Source organism: Columba livia, chromosome 19 (genome assembly GCF_036013475.1).
Source record: "Columba livia isolate bColLiv1 breed racing homer chromosome 19, bColLiv1.pat.W.v2, whole genome shotgun sequence".
Classification (NCBI taxonomy): domain Eukaryota; kingdom Metazoa; phylum Chordata; class Aves; order Columbiformes; family Columbidae; genus Columba; species Columba livia.
In genome coordinates, this window is record NC_088620.1 from 5,419,388 (window position 1) to 5,437,412 (window position 18,025).

Sequence of the window (18,025 nt, forward strand, 5' to 3'; positions counted from 1 at the left end):
CGCTGATGCTACAGTATTGCCTCGAGTATTTGAGACTGGCCCTTTTCTACTCTGTGTCGTTGAAAGGGGAGGCTCTCAAAGGAAAGTGCCTATTAAAGATGAAGCAGAAGTACACACTGCTGTGACTGTACCTCGGAAGGTTGGTCTGTCCTGGATCTAAATCTGGATATCCCACTGGCTTCAGCAGACTATTGCACTGAAAGATATACAAGACTCATAAACCACTTAATGCATCCTTAATGACACACCGAGCTGAAATTCAGATGAATTAAGCCGATTTTTGAAGTGTTTGAAAGGACGCTAAAATCATTACAAGGTTTTTCCTTTTCGAAGTCCTTTCTTATTGTACAAATTCTAAATTGTGCTGTCCTGATTCATACGTTCAAATACAGTTCTCTGTTTCCAATTGTCTGATTGTTTTATCTATTGTCTTAAAGGCACATGAAGTACAAGAAACTTCAGTTCCACAAAAACTACCCATTTGGAACAAATCATTTAAGAAACGCACAGACTGAAAATATTCAGATAACTCTTGGGGTATGAGTGTAATTTATGACACAGCCGGGCGGTGTTGCATGCTTTGCTGCTTAGCTGGGTTAAATACTGTTTCGGTCGTGTAATCCATGTTATGCAAAGTTTTTAAATGTTCTTTGAATAAACTGAAACACAATAAACAGATAAGTGCTACAAAAAGGCTTAAATCTCCTTCACCACTGCAGAAGTGACAAAACAACCCTTATGGGAGGATGTTTGTGTGGGGACAGCAAGAACAGTGAACCACAGTGTTCTGTCACCTTCCTTTTATTGTCTTGGCATCTCCATCCAGCCCCTCAAGTACAGGGGAGGAACAGAAAGCATCTGCTTGCAAAGCCACATATTCCAAAGAAAATATCCCATTTCAGAAAACTAGTGGCACAAGACTTCATACAAGTGTAAGATAATAAGGCAGAGCTCAAATATTTTTTTCTGCACAGCACCATTTAGTTAAGAAAAATCCATGGGATCACTAAGGAATTACTATATCAAGTATTGCAAAGATTTCTGGAAAGGTACAGCAAAAGTAGGGAAAAGGTGCAGATTACAAACAACTCGCAGAGAACGGAGGAGAGTTTATTATAGTGTCTTACAAGAGCTCTTTTCCTCTCCATAAGAATTACCTTAGGAAGCTTGGGTTGGAAGGCAACACAGACTGGAACAGTTTTTTACACTACACTGCTCTCCGTGAGATGAAACTTCTTCCCTGTGCTCTAGTTCTCAACAGATGCTTCCACACAGTTTCTCCAGCAGTCTGTCGTAACTGCTCACCCCTCTGGAAACAATCCACTTCCAGCCTTGTCCTTGGGGAACAGAGCTGTGATCTCCCTTCTGCCTTTCTAAGTTAACTTACAAGAGATAGACAAAAATATGTTTTTGTGAAAAATAAGTTATAGTACCAGCTTTCAAACTGAAACATATGGTACCACCACACCCTGCAGCCTATTGATGTCCTTTCTCATTTTAACAGAGCTTTTTAAAGTCTGATCCAATGTCCTTGTGAAAGCTGCAAGATGCTTCTTTATTCTGATGCACCTTCAAAGCAGATCCAGTGCTCAGGTCCTTCAGACGGTAACAGGATTGCTCGTGTTACGCAAATACTAAAGTTCTTAAAAATATATATATATTTGCCATGGCAACTGAACACGGGTAGTTTACTACCCATAGCTACTTAAACGCAGAACTTTAAACAGCCTTTATTCCTGACCTCCTAGATGAGGATCACTGCTTTCTACAGTTCACATTCTGGTTGTCCAGCCATTTCTACAGCAGCTCCCACTCCCTATGAACACAAACTCCTATGGCAACAGGCACAGATGAAAAGTTTAAGAAAAATAACCAAGATGAACAGAAACATCTCACTTCAAGCAGCTTTATAACGCAGGAGTCTGATTAAAGTGGCGATTGTAAAACAGGCAGCAAGACCGAGATGTGCCAGTCATTTTACCCCTTGTCACGACGGCAAAGGCACACAATGACCTCTGAGCCTGTTCAAAAGCTGTCCTGCATCTCCAAAAGTTCAGGTCAATTGTGCTTTGAATAAACACTTCTCTGGCGTTACACCTGAACTGCTGCATTATGTACTAGAGATACAGAAAGTGTCCATGCACAGCCCTGAAGCACTTTGAGCTGAGCCCTTGCCAGGTGAACCCCTGGATCGCACATGTCGGAGGCATCACCAGCCACAGATGGCAGGAACATGCCCCCAGGGACACAGCACGCAGAGAGCTGACTGCCGGGGTGAAGAAGCAGAATGGGACAAGGATGGAAAGCAAAACTTGCTTGGAGGAGCTCCGCATTGAGGTTGCTACTGCAGAACCCCGACCAAGCCAGTAACCAGCAGGAGTCTCTGCCGGGACGAGCTTGCTACTCCAGTTCACAGCGGGATTCTAACGGGACTCCTCAAGAAATAATTCACACAACAGCTGAGCTAGTTATTAGTCATTTGCCATGTTATTCATTTATGGTTGTCACTTCGTTCGTTCTTAAAAAGCCCTCCCTTGAGTTTTAATAGGAAAAAAAATCCAGTGCTTAAGACGGAGACTAGCAACTGAATTTTGTAAGGCTTTGGGCTGACTCTTACATGTAACCAATGGGCTTCCTAGTGCCATCAGCATCCCACTCAGTACAACACCAGAAGCTGTACAGATCACAGCAACCCTGAGGTAATAAAAGTGTAATATAAAGGAAGAGATGGAGTAAACATGAGATATGTATGATAATCTTGCCACCTACAAGAGATTCTGAGAGAGACACTCTTGCTAATTATACAACAGGAGCAGCAGTGGAAAAAAAATAGTCAGTGTATTTCAGTTTTTCCTTTGTTTTACACACACACTCCCCTTAACGGTACCCGTGCAGGCTTCCCTGCAGAACTGTCACTAGTGTTAGAAATCAGATCTTCAGTCTTCCCATCCATACAAAGTGCAGTTGGAATTGATTTTGATCTCCCAAACTGGTTGCAGAAAGGACAGGAAGTTTTCCTCTCCCTTCTGCTTAGCTCACCCCATCCTAGTTCCCCTCCCTCCTACAAAGTTCTTAAAAATTAAAAGCCCTACTTAAGCATGGTCAACTTGAGATTAGTTTTGTCATCATCTTCCAAACAAAAGAACCAAAACACACAGTCAATACCTCACCCACCCCAAAAACAATAGTTCAATTTAAAAAAATAAATAAATAGTGTGTATATTTCATGCTGAAAAAAAAAGAAAAGTCACAGAAAGGATTCATTTTTGGTTTTCCCTCCCCCGAACATGACACCAGGCATTTTCTCCCCCCGCCCTTGACGTAGACACGATGGTACATTCCAACCGGCAATGTGCATCTGTGTTGAAAAATGAGTTTCTAACTCCTGCACGGTCCCACATGCATCAGGGAGCATCCAGCTAGCTGCTAAAGCAGAGCAAAGGCTTTCAGGTTTGGGGAATGGTCCCTGCCTGTTCCTTTGGTCCGTCTGGTAAAAGGCTCCTCGCTGCTCCCAGGTCTCTGCTCGTCTCTGTTAAAACGTGCGCTCTGGTCCCCGTGTTTCCCACGTCACTGGAGCTTCGTACCCAGCTTGCGCTGTCTGTTTCTGCAACGGCAACACGGAGGGTCAGCGCAGTGGCCCCGACGCCGTCGCGGGGTATTGTGGCAAACCAGCAGGTAAAATAGGAGGATTAAGTAAGGCTCTGCTTAGCTCCACATAAAAATAAAGCTGCCCCCACCACAGTCTACAGGAGATTGGTCCTTCCTACTCTTTATAGTCCTAGAACATCCACTGTGTCTTAAGGGTGCACAAACTCACGTGTGGATGCAAGATTATAAAGATTTCTGCCCCTCTGCTCTGGTGAGAGCTCCCTGCAGCGCTGCATCCAGCTCTGGGGTCCTCAGTGCCTGTTGGAGAGGGGCCAGAGAATGATCTGAGGGCTGGAGCAGCTCTCCTGTGAGGACAGGCTGAGAGTGTTGGGGTGTTTAACCTGCAGAAGGCTCCAGGGAGACCTTATTGCGGCCAATAAGAAAGATGGGCACAGACTTTTCACCAAGGCTTGTTGTGACAGGACAAGGGATGATGGTTTAAAATTAAAAGAGGGGAGATTCAGGCCAGATATGAGGAAGAAACTTTTTTACACTGAGGGTGGTGAGAGCCTGGCCCAGGCTGGCCAGACAGGTGGTAGATGAACCATCCCTGGAGACATCCCAGGCCAGGCTGGACGGGGCTCTGAGCAACCTGAGCTGGTGAGGATGTCCCTGCTCAGGGCAGGGTGGAACTGGGGAAGCTTCAAAGTCCCTTCCAACCCAAACCGTTCTATGATTCTATAAACAATTGCTTGCAAAAAAAAACACGGACTAGGGAGCCAAAACATCAGTTAAATGAAACTTTTTTTTAATCTCACAATCCCCAGATTCATCTTCTAGATACAGTAGTTAACCTACCATTCAGTATTGCTTTACTCTGCACTATCCTACCCATGTATTAGAAAACAAATTAATAACTACATCTGACAAGCCACCTACAGCTCCCCCACTCCCCAGTAAAACTCACCTTGCCTCTGCTCTTGTGACTGTGTATTCAAACCACAGGATGTTCGGAATGAGGCTGGTGTCCCGGATTAAAAAAAACTCTGAAATTGGCCTGAAAATGAACAAGGTGGTGAAAAGGGACAAATAATTAGACTTTTTCTCCACCGCAATTTTGATTTAAAAAAAACAAAAAAAGTCACAAAAACTGCTCCAGACTTAACATTACTCTTCTATTACCCTTCAGGCTGTGAAAAGGGCTCCTTGATAAATTTAATCAAAAAAACCCCACAACTCTTCTTTTTTCTTTCCTTATACCATGTTTCCAAACTATACTACATCTAAATGGCTTTAACAATTTCAGTAGCTCATCAGATGTTCATTAAGAAAGGTCTGCTCTGCCTGACAAGCTTCTTCAGCACTCTGCCACACCTTGCAGTTTTACTAGGGCTTTACAAACACAGCAGTTTATTAAACTTCCTCTCTCCCCCGGCCACATCAGACAAAGATATATGTTCCTTTGTATATGCGTGAGGAACAAGCAGGTTACACAACAGTCAGTATGCAAAACTGGGACAGAACCCAGGAATTCTCATGTCTAACATGTGTAACTCAGGCGGTTCACAGAAGTCTGAGCAGCCCGTTTACAGTCAGGGCTCACACAGCTATAATTAACATTTTAGAGACTGAAGTGTGTTTTGCTTCAGATACAAGGTACAATTTTGACACTGATTGATCAGGAAAATATTCTTTTGCCAGGTAATTCGGCTACACCTGTGCTACCAGCTCATTGCAAGGGACTCAAATGAGGAAAAAGCAATCTGCAGACTTGCAGGAATAAAACCTCCACAAATAAAGAGACTTACCATGCAGCTATCCTTGGGAAGAGAGGAGTTAATATCTCTTGTGTGAAGGCAAACCAGGCTATGGCCATAATGCTTCCTGCCACACCTCCGTATAAGACTTGGCTCCAGGTGTGGTAAAGCAAATAAACCCTGTGGTGGGAAAGAAGAGTCAGACGGGCTTTAAAACAAGAGGGCTGAGGTTTCACTGGACCCTCAGACTTTCTGACCAAGCTATCCTCCAGATGTTAAAAGTAATTCCTTTTTTCTTTTAGCTAAAAAAAAATAAAAGGGGGGAGAAAAACTGTCTTCCTTGGTACAGCAGTTTTGGCTTAGAGTGCTTCTAGTTCAAGCTTAACTCAATAACCCTCCACATTCTTATTCATGTATCTCTGGATTACCTGAGGAACTATTACTGTTGGTTCCCACAAGAGACTTTTCCAAAGTCAGCAACAGGACAAGTCCCCTCCAAGCCACCAAAGCTGGGGCTAAAAGGTTTTTAAGAACACAGATGGCATTTTTGATGTGATTTTGTCGCTCTCAAATGTGACAGCATGAAGGCTGCACCACCACAGTGCTTTGACCAGGACTGCGGTCATTCAGAAAACCGTGTGAATGGTCTGGTAAGTTACCTGTGCACGTGAGCTACGTGAGTCACATTGAAAATGCTTTTCAGCCATATATCATAGAGCTACTAAGATCATCTTATCTGACCCTCTGCCTCATGCAGGCCACTTAGATTTCCTTATATTTTCATTTTAATTAGACCATATATCTCTTGTGAAATTATCCTGTCAGAATTTTAAAAATAACCAGCAATAAGGAATCAGCTCTAGCGTATAGTCAACTGTGCCAACAGGTTATTACTTTCCTATGGAAAACATGGCTTTATTTCTAGCCTGAATTTGTCTAGTTTCCAATCACTGGAGCTCATTTTATATGCATGTGTATATATTTTTAACCTACTAACAAGAAAAAAATTGTTACCAAAGTTTCGTTTTCTTTATTCATCTTAATACAACTAAATCTCGCAAGTCAAACAGCTATAAATGTTTTTATCAACTAATGCTCAAGCAAAACAGTCTGATAAGTGTCGCAAGGCACATGCTGCAGAGGCCGGTGTGCCGGGGCACGGCGCAGGGCTGTCATGGTTAGTGAGGCGGCGAGGCTGGAGCATGGCAATGGGTCTGATGGGGGTTTGGGGCAGGCTCGGCTGATTTTGGCTTTTTTTAACGTGAAGCACCACACACACGCAGCACCTTTGCTTATTTGAAGGGTCTCGTGGCAACACAGCAGCTTCTGCAAAGCTCTGACTCGTACAACGCAGTCGAGTTAGGTCAGAAACGCAGGATAACGAACAAGTCTCACGGCTGTCAAAGGCCGCGAGACTGTATGAGAGCATAAGACAAACAATTGCTCCATACCTACTATATGAGACTAGCAAAGCCACTGTGACGAGGCAGATGGACAGCACATGTCGCCATAGTAAATCCAGAAACCTTGCATTGTTTGTTTGGTGCATTCTGAAAGAGATGGAGAGCCATTAGCACCGTGGCAGGGAGCTGAGCAGTCCTTACCTCTGTCCTCACTACCCCCGAAACCCCCGGAACGCTCTACTCCAGTGGGGTCATGGGCAGCTCAATACCATCCCAGCAGCAACCTGCCCCACTGGCAGCAGTTACAGAGAAGCCAGAAGGCCACACACTTCTCTCTCTCTCCAACTGTTAACAGGGATTGCTGTGATGGAAGGCAGAATGCTCACAATTACGGCATTTGATGCAAAAGGCACGTGCTGAGCATATGCAACAGGGAGCCAAGACGTCAGAATCCCTCCATGGTCCACAAAGCTCGGAGGAACCGTGAGTTTTGTCTTCCTCCGCACAGGGAGCCGCAAGACAGAGCCATGCCCCAGCGAGAATTTCAGAAAAGCACAGCACAGCGTGTAAAACCAGTACTGGGTATGAGAGATGAACTAAAAAGTCATGCAAGTGGGCGACAGGAATCGCCTAAAAGATTGCAGACAACCCCACTGACAAAACTGAGTAGACACATGAGAAAGCAGCTCTTCTTTCCTCCTCCCTGTTCCCCCCCTCTTCCCTCACACTGGTGGATCATCCTGGCTTAGAAAAAGCAAATCAGGAGAGCTGGACCCAGATAGGCAGAGACCCACCCGTACCCTGCAGTTTTCAGCAATGGTAACTACCGTCCTACATTCAGATGGAGACAGACATGCTTCATCCACCCTCGCCACAGTAAATTGTGCAGTTCCTTGGATTTAATTCCGTTATGCCACTGAAGTGGCACACAACAAGGGAGCCATCTGTTTCAGGTGTTTCAACATATTAACAGCCAAAACCTGACATTGAATTTTTACCTTAAATAAAGGAACAGAAAGGAATAGACAGAGAAAAACCACATGAATTGGGAGTGGCTGGACGGCATCCCATATTTTGTGGTCACTGTTGAATGGGCTTCTGGGAAGAGAAGAAGAAAGAGTATGGTCAAGGTCTACTCTGTGCATAGCAGCTGGAACGCTCCAGATGTGAAGCCAGACCACTCTGCTGGAGTGTGTGCACATGAGTTCACAGGACACGTCTCTGCTCAGATGGCTCTGCCAGCCTTCTTACACCCAAACATCCAAAGCCAACATGAGGCAAAGGGGGAAAACACCCTCCGACCCCCCCCAGTTAGCATTCCGCTCCAAACTCAACCGACACCGTGGGCCATACTGTACCTTCGCAGGGCCGAGGCTCCCGGATTACATTTTTTATTAACCAGTTCACTCCCTCGTTGAATGCCAGCCCTCCCAAGAAAGAGATCTGTGAAGGCAAGACATGTCATCCTAACTCAAAGATCCACCTACTTATCAGGCTCTCTCTGGTGGCAAAACCCCAAACCGTATGTTTCTAGTTTTCTTTTTGGACTACTTAAAACCAATGGCTTCAAAATTCTCTAGCTGCAAAAGAAAATAATTTCCTTTTCAGCTCATTTTGTGTATTTGGAAACACATTGTGTACAGGCAGCTTTTCAGCAGCTGATACACGGAAAGAGACGAAAATGACACCGTACGGGAATTACGTTAGCATACTTCCACCAGCAAGTGTAAAAAGTGACATTTTTTAACAGGGCAGGTTTTAAGTGATTGTTTTTCCTTAACGACCAACAGGGGGAGTGCACACACCATTATTTGGGTAAATAGGTGGCTTTTTAGGATTTCTGGCTATTCTCTCTGTTAACATTTTCATCTTAGAGTTGCTGTCTTCAGTTTAAAATGAAGTCACATTCTGGACCGAGCTAGACTGGTAGCATTTATTTTTACTCTTTAATTCAACAGTCCGTACACCTCCCCTACATCAGCCCTGCTGCTGTGACCGAATTCCCAGCTGGTGACGACACTCTGCCTCCTTCACACTCCATCCCCTTCCACATGATGAAGCAATTTTTCATGCCGTGTCCTGAGCTATGGGTCAGGCTGCTGCAAAGCGTCGCTCTCCAGCTCAGCAACCACTTCCCACGTAAAAAACTGGGAATCAACCTCAACGCTTGCCTCGTTACCTGTACCTAGCGAACCCTTCTATTATAAAAAAAAGCCTATGAATTTGTGCAATAGTTACTCTAGATTATTCCCTGTTTTGGGTCAACAAGAAACTTTTAGGTTGCCAAAAATTAACAGCTGCCTCTCCTAGCTATCATCAGCTTCATAACCGAGAAGACCCATTCCCAGGTCCCTTGAGCCGCCGGTTCCCATGACACCATGGCCCTATATTAGAAATGTGCTGCCAAAATCCTTTCACTGGCCCTATTTTATCTGTTTACTAAGGGCAAATGTTACAAGAGGTTTATACTCCCTAAAGGAAATTTATCCATGACACTGATTCATAGTTACCTGTCAGAGCAGACAGAAAGCATTATGTATTACAAAAACGTCCCTTGTTGGTCATTTGGGCAGAAACAAGTCTCTTTTGTCCCTGGAATTCAATGCACAGCTGGGAAGTGACCCTTATAGACAGATGTGCTCCCTTGGGAATCTGCAGATTTTATTTCACACCCCATTTCTGCCTCAGTACTGTTCTAAGCAACCCCATCCTACTGCGTTACAGACACCACACGCTGCCCATTTTGCAGGAACCCACTAGTGCCATGATCCTGCTGGATCACAGGAGCGTTCCCACTCTGCAACAGCATTCTTTGGCTCCTTGGACACCTCCCTTGATGTTTTTGGACAAACAATGCCCAAAACATACCAGAGACTAACAGAATAGTCAGTAAAGCCTAAGCGACTTTTAACCTGGTACAGGTGATAAGTGATAAGGTGATAAGTCTCCTGCTGTTCTTTGACAGGAAGATCACCTTACCTGAGCTTGCTCTTTATAGACAGAAAAAGAAGAGTGAACACAGAAGCACCAAGTGACAAACACTTTTGTCATAAGGAGAAGCTGGGAAGGGAAAGAAGGACTCACCGTGTGAAGCTCTCTCTTGAATATGATGAGTGTTACAAAGCCAACAATAATGAATATTGGACCAAGACTCAAATAAGCTAAGAGCTGCCCCGAGAAATCACCTAGGAAAACAAACAAGAGAAACAAATCAGCTGGAACTTCACAGGTACTTGCCTGTCACCAAAGCGCGGGTCAGTTGGTGCCGTGAATCACCATGAGCAGAGCGGCAAACTCAGCACTGCAGCACATCTCCATTTTGCAGACCGGAGGAGGAGCCGAGGCGAAGGCAGCAGCGCTCACGTGCAGGTTCCAAAGCGGGGATGAGGAGCTCGGCATCCTTCAGCAGACACCCCTGCCAGCCAATTTACAACAACGACCATGGGTGTGGGCCCAGAGTCACTTTAATCCCACATCAGCACAGGCTGCTGCTGTGAGAAGCAGCATCTTTCCCTCCCCCTCATTTGTGTGACCTCCCTGTGCCAGCAGTTACCAACAACCGCTCCCCAAACAAATCCTTTCCCGCTCCCTTACAAAAATGGGTTAGTTTTCAGCTGGATCAGCTCCTTAATCTGTCTCACCATGTGTCTGCACGAACACTAGCATTAGCAAAATGAGCAGGAAATAAATGGTTTAACATAGTGGGAGACGAAAGAGAAAGGAGATGCTTTTTAATCAGTAGCCCACTTGTGTGACACCGAAGTGACCTCCAGCCCGCAGAGCCACCAGTCTGGTCCTCCCCAGGGTGAGCTGGGGAGCAGCGACAGGACATCACACAAGGTCATAAGGCACCTCAAAACCATCAGCTTTATCCTGAACCGTCACAGACACAGGAGTGGGCAGACCAAATAACAATATATTTCAATCTAAGTTACTCTCAGAAACATAGCAAAGTATTTGGAGAGAAGGTATCAGCATAAGCTCCAAGGAAACAAAAAAATTCTCAGAGTAATTTTGCTCCAAGATCAGCAACTGGCAACAGCAGAGCAAGAATTATCTACTAAAGAATCTTTAACAAGAGCAGTCACTGCAAAAATATGGTGTGAACCCTAGGAGCGGCTTAAGAGACAGGGTGCTTTCTATATCGATTCTCAGCGATTCAATGTTCTCCATCCTGTCACTGAACACAACAGAATCAGCCCCCCATTTATCCTTCCTCCCTCCTCTCAGAAGGAAACAAGATGCTTCTGGCAAGCTCGGCATTGGACTCATTCCGGGATCAATTCCATTGCAATATACTGAGTCTCCCCAGCCCACGCGCCCACGTTTTAAAACAGCACTTGGTAAAATGGACTTTAACCATTAGCCTCTGAATACTGGAACTGGGGAAAAAAACAGCGCTATTGCACCACTACAAAGTTCAAGCTGCTGATGCTATTGCCAGATAGTTGTGGTTACATCAGGTGCAGTGCACAGATCCCTCTCCAATTCCAGACCCTGGGTTAGATTTGGGAACCAGCAACACCATCAGCAAGGATTACTTACAGGACTTCTGGTTTGCAACACCAGTGAAATAAGGAGGAGCTGGAGAAAAAAACCCCAGGAATACTGGGTTTTCACTGGAGTGAGGTTCTGTTTGTTTTTAACCTGAAAAGCATTAGGAAACACTGAATTTGAAACTTTTCTTGCACCATGTGGCAGATTAGCCTCACACCAGGTGGGTTCCAAATGTATTGTGGTAACGCAAAGTGGATGTAGGCAGAGGACCGAGTCCTTTAATCGAACAACCTTAACACAAACATTTCAACTGCCCATTTAAAATAGAACAGAGACAGCAATAACAATATTTTGTATCACTGTGGCTAACAGCAATCAAGCAGAATCACATTTTGAAGCCGTTCTTTGGAGGGGAGGAGGTAAATAAACAAACAGCTGTGTAGTGAAGGCAGCACTTCTGCTGTGCCCGGGGACTTACACCAGAACTCCCTCACACCATCAGAAATGTATTCGCTAGCTGAGCAGTTGAAGGCAGAGCTGCACTAACTAAACCAGCCCAGAAATGATGGGAAATCCCCAGGCAAGAAAGCTCTAAGAGAAAGGTCCGTGCTGATCCCCCAGTGCAGAGTGTGATCGCTTGTGTCGCTCCTACATATTGTCACACTCCAGCATGCTCGGAGATTTATTCCTAGGGAACTGCAGGAGAGCTGACACAGTTTGAAATCCAGTCAGATGTAGCAAAGTGGTCCCCACCCCTACCTTTCAATAAAAACTAAGTTTTCTTCATTTTACTAAATTTGGGAATTTTGAAGCAACTCTCTCCAACCAGTAAGAACAGAGACAAAACCTCCAGAAAAAAATGCAAAAGGAAAAATCTATTTAATACATAGTTTGGGTTTTGGTTTAAATCCTGCTTTTTAAATGTCCAGCCTTCCCTGGACATCATTTGTGGCTCAAGGTGCAAAAATAAAGAAACCAACTACCTCGTTTTTAGGCACCCAGGAGATAAATAGGTGCAACAGTCCTCATAGCTCAGCAGCACGCTGGTTTTACAGCCTTCATTCAGCACCGACTTCTGCTCCGATTCAACATCTTACCCAGCGTTCTTTCAGTGGAAATATCTCAGCTTTACCACAATAGCTTAACCTGTATATAATGTAAAAATGTGAATCAACAGCACCCTAACCACATCCTACCGCAAAATCTAGCTTCACCACCGCTGCTTCCTATTGAAGCATCTATTTGTGGTGCTGCTGCCGGTCGTATGTTCTTCACTAGACGTATGTGTGCGAGCTGCGCAGACAACACGCAGCGGATTGTGTGTGACAGGCATTTACACCAGTAAATATTCACGATGGATCGCCATTTCCTCCACTCACACATAGCCTGATATCACAAGCTGTGCGACAGTAAAAATATCTTCAAGAGGTTTTAAATTACGGCATAAAAGGCGCGTATCTGACATGAAACTTCTGCAGGAAGATTAAACATAAAACCCTACATTAAAGCAGCCAAACAACTGAGTAATATCTGCTTCTCCCGACAGCTATTACTTAGTTACAAAATGAGCCCTGCCTGGCAAGTTACCACCCTAAACAGAAATCACAGCAAGCGTTATCAGAACAAACATTCCTATAGGAGCAACATGGGCTGATACCGAGTAACAACGAGAGTTGCTGGGCCAAAGTAACACCCGGTGGGTTAATCCTGTACATTTGCCCCTCCGGCTCTGACAGACTGTAGTAAACACCTTCACAACTGAGGAAACAGGAACATTCTGTGTCATTCTGCAGAGAAACGGTTTGGCACGCCGGGTTTCTCTCCTTAAAGAACTTGTCCAATGTGAGATGCAGAGGTCCAGAAAGTCGCAGAGCTTTAAGAAGCCCAGCTGCACTGGAGAGAGGAAGTTTGTTTTTATTTTCTTTTCTCCAAATAATAATAAAAAAGCCAAACAAACCAGGAACTCGATGTTTCTCCAGTGCAACTCACCCTACAGGCAGGAAGTCCCTGAAGATGAGTTTTAAGTCTGCAACACAAAGTCATCCCATGCAAAGCAAGGCACACGGGAAAAAACAACCCTAATTATACACACAACCTGACAGAATTGTGTTTGGTTGCTATCAAACAAGAAACCCTCAGACTTAGTGTGAGCCACCACCTTCAGAGTCGTATCCAATGCTCTGCAGCAGCCAAAAAGGCAAGAACGTTTTAAGAGCGACACAAGTTACTCTCACAGCACTACGAAAACTTCTCAATGAGATTCTGGTGTCACCACCTAAAAAGGGATAGTAAAGAAAAGGCAACTAGAAAGGCGACAAAGATAACAAGAATGAAACGGTAGACACTCAGAAAATACCAAATAACTCAGATTGTCAGCTGAAAAAGGAAAACAGAGGATACAAGTGTTCTATAAAGTCATGCATAATACGGAGAAACACAGCAAACATTTGTGACCTCTCACTGCACATGAGAGAGTGTTTGATGAAATTACTGAGCAGTGGACTTGAAAGCAGAAAAGAAACAATAACCACATTAAGTTACAAAGCTCAGCGCCAAAGACACTTTGAGATCCAAAGCAGAAATGGGTTCAAAGAGCAATTAGACATATTTAGGGTATAGTTTTTATATATCCATCCCAGGAATGACAATCCCCATGTGATCACCGGCTGATTACTGGACAGACATACAGAAGGAGGATTATTCCTGCCTACCTGCCAGCAACCCCATACTGCCCCATCGTTCCCCAGTCTCACCAAAGCACAGTGGCCGATACAAAAAGCTCCAGGACCAAACATTTCTGAAAGCGACACCAGGACAATATTTTTCAAGACTGTCCCCTTCAGCAGCAGCTTTAACACACTGCCAACACAGCCATCGATGGTTTCTTTGCTCTATGTTTGATCTTGACACTTATTATACTATGGGCAATATATTGACATATACTATGGGCAATATATTGACATATACTATGGGCAATATATTGACATATACTATGGGCAATGTATTGATGTATATTATACTATGGGCAACACCTCAGGTCTCCAGACCCCATTACTCACATCACTTTGCATCTGACTACCACAATGTTCATCCACTGCTTCTCATTGGATCTTGACAGCACAGAAAGCCCCAGAGAACTGAGCAGACACACAGGCAGTAGAGCTGCGGGTTTGGTGTTTGCACAGTATCACTATTGATAAGGAAAGGTTAGATAAAGACAAGGGAGGGTGAGCATCCCTCTGGAGATACTTCTCCCCTTCACAATGACAAGCAGAAGCCCAAGAACGGGATCTCTCTGACAGACAGAAATCAGCAGTGGCTGCTTCTCACCTGGTCACAGCGAGAGGACCATCGCTCTGGGCAGGTTAAAGCTGGGACGGCAGCAGCTCTGCACTTCAAGTCTTTAAAAACACAAGATTTTTTTAAGAAGAGGCGGCACCCCGGGCCGCTGGGGTCAGCCAAGAGCAAAAGACAATGTTTGCCACACAACAAGGCAGCTTAATAATTCATGTTAGTAAAAGCAGGATCTATTCCTCACCCTGGCCCCACTCTATCGGCACAAGGCTACATTAACTCCATGTGCTGTGCATACTGCCAACATCACCATTTTATAAATCTACTTTATCGAGAAGCTTTATGGACCTGGACTTAAGCTGTACAGAGACAGAACATAAAGAGCTTTCTAAATAATGTCTGAGCACTTTCCCCAAATCCAGATGAAAGTATCAGACCTGTCACCCTACTGCAATGCATTTTTCTAGACCAAAATAAAGAAACTCTTATATCTCCAGCTGTTTTAATGTTTTATTCCTTTGTCTCACTTTATAGGCTTCAATAATTACACGTTTTATCTAACACAAGTACAGTGTACATCTCCTCAATACATAACCCAAATTTCAGTGGTGATTTACCCCCTTCACACAATCATCTTCTCCATTTGCCTGTTTAAAAGCACTCAATGCAGAGAGAAAGTAATCACATTATGTCCTATTCTTTAAGATCTGACAGATAACCCTTGTGCAGAAATTTCAACCACCTTTTCCAAATCAATCCAACAAATAGCGCACAGGACACCCTGTGTATACTGCCAGGTACCGATAAGGAGATAAGACACAAAGATAAATATATCAGTAAAACCAGAAAGACTATTCCCCTGGCTCCCCCAAACTGTCACAATAATACATTTGACAAGGGGGATGGCAGAAGAATGCACAAGGTGAAGGAAAATGTAAGACAGAAAAGGAAACGCCAATGTTTCACATAAAGTGTCACAGAAAACCATACAAAACAGCCACACTAGGAGAGTGGGGGGAGAAACAATGTATTTCCAGCACCAGATCTTTTCAGTGTCATCACATTTCAAGTCTCCTGGCTCAATGGGTACTTTCAACCCAGATGATCTATAAGCACTTCAGTAGCTTTAGGCACTGTACTAGTGAGAGAAGCTTTCATCAGAACCAAACCCAGCTATCGAAACAGGACAGAGAGCAACACTTCATGGCAAGTTGGGGACTCGCCAGCAAAACTAGCAATATTGAGGACAGCATTAGCACCAAATTTTGGATTTTGACCAGGTGGTCACCACTAACACTCTGACACTTGGCATCCTGCTTTTTTTATTATCTTTGATGACAACTGGCTGCCAAAAAGTATGTTTTTTTCTGTCTCATCCAAAACCATCACAGCACAAAGCACCTGGAGAGGAGCTCCTGAAGACCACAGTTACTGAGACACTGTTTAGACAGCCACTATCTGAACTTGCTCCTGCACGCTGGTAGATCAGGGATTCATCCTCCTCTACCAGGTCCCCAGCACAGCCACAGATGCCACCAGGTAGCCGAGCCCAGCCCAGGGACGAGGCCACCCCGCAGATCACACAATGTCAGGGATTGGAAGGGACCCTGAAAGCTTATCCAGTGCAATCCCCCCATGGAGCAGGAACACCCAGATGAGGTTACACAGGAAGGTGTCCAGGCGGGTTGGAATGTCTGCACAGAAGGAGACTCCACAACCCCCCTGGGCAGCCTGGGCCAGGCTCTGCCACCCTCACTGGGAAGAAGTGTCTTCTCATATTTAAGTGGAAGCTCCTGTGTTCCAGTTTGTACCCATTACCCCTTGTCCTGTCATTGGCTGTCAGCAGGAAGAGCCTGGCTCCATCCTCCTGACACTCACCTTTTAAATATTTATAAACATGAATGAGGTCACCCCTCAGTCTCCTCTTCTCCAGCTCCAGAGCTCCAGCTCCCTCAGCCTTTTCTCACACTGGAGATGCTCCACTCCCTTCAGCATCTTGGTGGCTGCGCTGGACTCTCTCCAGCAGTTTCCTGTCCTTCTGGGGCCACAACTGGACACAATACTCCAGGTGTGGTCTCACCAAGACAGAGCAGAGAAACCATTCTTTCTCTGGGAGGAGAACCTCTCTCAACCTACTACCACCCCACCATGGTGTGGCTCCCACTGGCTGTGACACACCAAGGCAGAGACCTCCAGCACCAAGCCAGATGCCCAGTAGGGAGGAGACACCGACCCCACGGGGCTGTGGGGAAGGGGGCCACCCTGGGGGATGATACCGTGGCCACCCTGGGTGGGGCCCACACCTGGCAGCCCAGGGGCAGCCGCACATGGCCCGGCACGCCCGAGTGCTGCGGGGTGAGGGGGGCTGTATGGATTGGGGACAGCGACAAGAGGCGGTAGGCACGACCACGGGGTGTCCCGGCGGCGGGACAGACCCGCATTCCACCGCCACCTCCCGCTCCCGTCCCCGCCCGGGCTGGCAGCCCCTGGAGCCCGGCGCTCGCCAGGGCGCATGCGCAGCGCCGAGTCCCCCCGCCGCTCACTATCCGGCAGCGAGTCCCACCGCCCCCAGCGCGCACGCGCCACCCGCCGCCTCAGGGCGGCCGCTCAATGGCTCAGTATCTCGCAGCCGCCAGCACGGCCCTCGGGGGTGCCCCGGAGCGGCGGGCGAGTCCCGCCACGGGGGAAGCGGCGCAGCGGGGAGGCCGGGCGGGGGCAAAGCGAAGCGTTACCTGCGGGATACTCGACGTGAGTGAGGGAGACCGGCCGCCACGGCGCGGGGAGCGAGCACTCGCCGACTGCGGCCATCTTACCCGGATACCGGGTCGGGCCGCCGCGGCCAATCGAAACGCACTTAAGGGGCGGTGCGACCAATGGGCGGGGGCGCGGAGAGCCGTGGCCCAATGACGCCGCGCGGCAGGTGAAGCGCCGGCCAACCCGCAGCCACCCAATTAAAAATCCAACCCGGGGAGCGGCAAAACCAATGGGCTACTAGTAGCTTCGCCCAATAGGAGTAGGACGCAGGTAGCGGGAAAACCAATCGGAAGAAAGGCGGGCCTCATGGCCCTTCGCCATTGGCGGAAGGAGAGATGCAGATTAACCAATCACCAGCTTCCATTGCTGCCAGTTCTTAGCCAATCAGCGGCGGCGCTGGGTGGCCGGCCCGGGGGGCTGAGGAAGGGGCGGGTGAAACGGCCCCGCGGGGCTGGAGCGGCGGCGCCTCACAGCCCCGGGGCGGGAGCTGGGCCGAGCTGCTGCCTCCTCCGGGCCCGCTGCCAGCGGGTAAAAAACCAAACCCTCCCTAAGCCACCTCTTCCAAGCGTGAAAATAGATGATTTCTCAAAGAGATTATTTATAAATGGCATCACTAGGGGTACTACTATGTAACAACATCATTTCACGAGCCTAAACACATTGCCGCTTGCCCCTGGTACAGGAGTGATGAAGTGACCAAGTGTTGAAAATGCCTCTTTTTTTTACTTTTTG

At 46.4% G+C, this 18,025-nt stretch overlaps 1 protein-coding gene across 1 annotated transcript; it reads right to left on the reverse strand.

Moving 5' to 3' along the window:
- Positions 1 to 785: 785 nt before the first annotated feature.
- Positions 786 to 17,483, reverse strand: DOLPP1 (dolichyldiphosphatase 1). Its single transcript, XM_065035853.1, has 8 exons — positions 17,272 to 17,483; positions 9,833 to 9,933; positions 8,107 to 8,191; positions 7,747 to 7,846; positions 6,797 to 6,895; positions 5,397 to 5,525; positions 4,556 to 4,645; positions 786 to 3,604 (listed from the first exon to the last, which is right to left on the reverse strand). Exons 1-8 carry the CDS (start codon positions 17,345 to 17,347, stop codon positions 3,568 to 3,570), a joined length of 717 nt encoding a protein of 238 aa, XP_064891925.1. The 5' UTR covers positions 17,348 to 17,483; the 3' UTR covers positions 786 to 3,567.
- Positions 17,484 to 18,025: the final 542 nt, after the last annotated feature.

What these genes read in the sequence shown, in the direction of transcription:
- DOLPP1 (XM_065035853.1), bottom strand. Translation starts at nt 17,347, where the DNA reads ATGGCCGCAGTCGGCGAGTGCTCGCTCCCCGCGCCGTGGCGGCCGGTC. An exon ending in GGAGCCTCGGCCCTGCGAAG is followed by an intron (nt 7,847 to 8,106) that starts GTACAGTATGGC and finishes TTCTCTTCCCAG; the next exon opens with AAGCCCATTCAACAGTGACC. An exon ending in TTTCTGTTCCTTTATTTAAG is followed by an intron (nt 6,896 to 7,746) that starts GTAAAAATTCAA and finishes CATCTCTTTCAG; the next exon opens with AATGCACCAAACAAACAATG.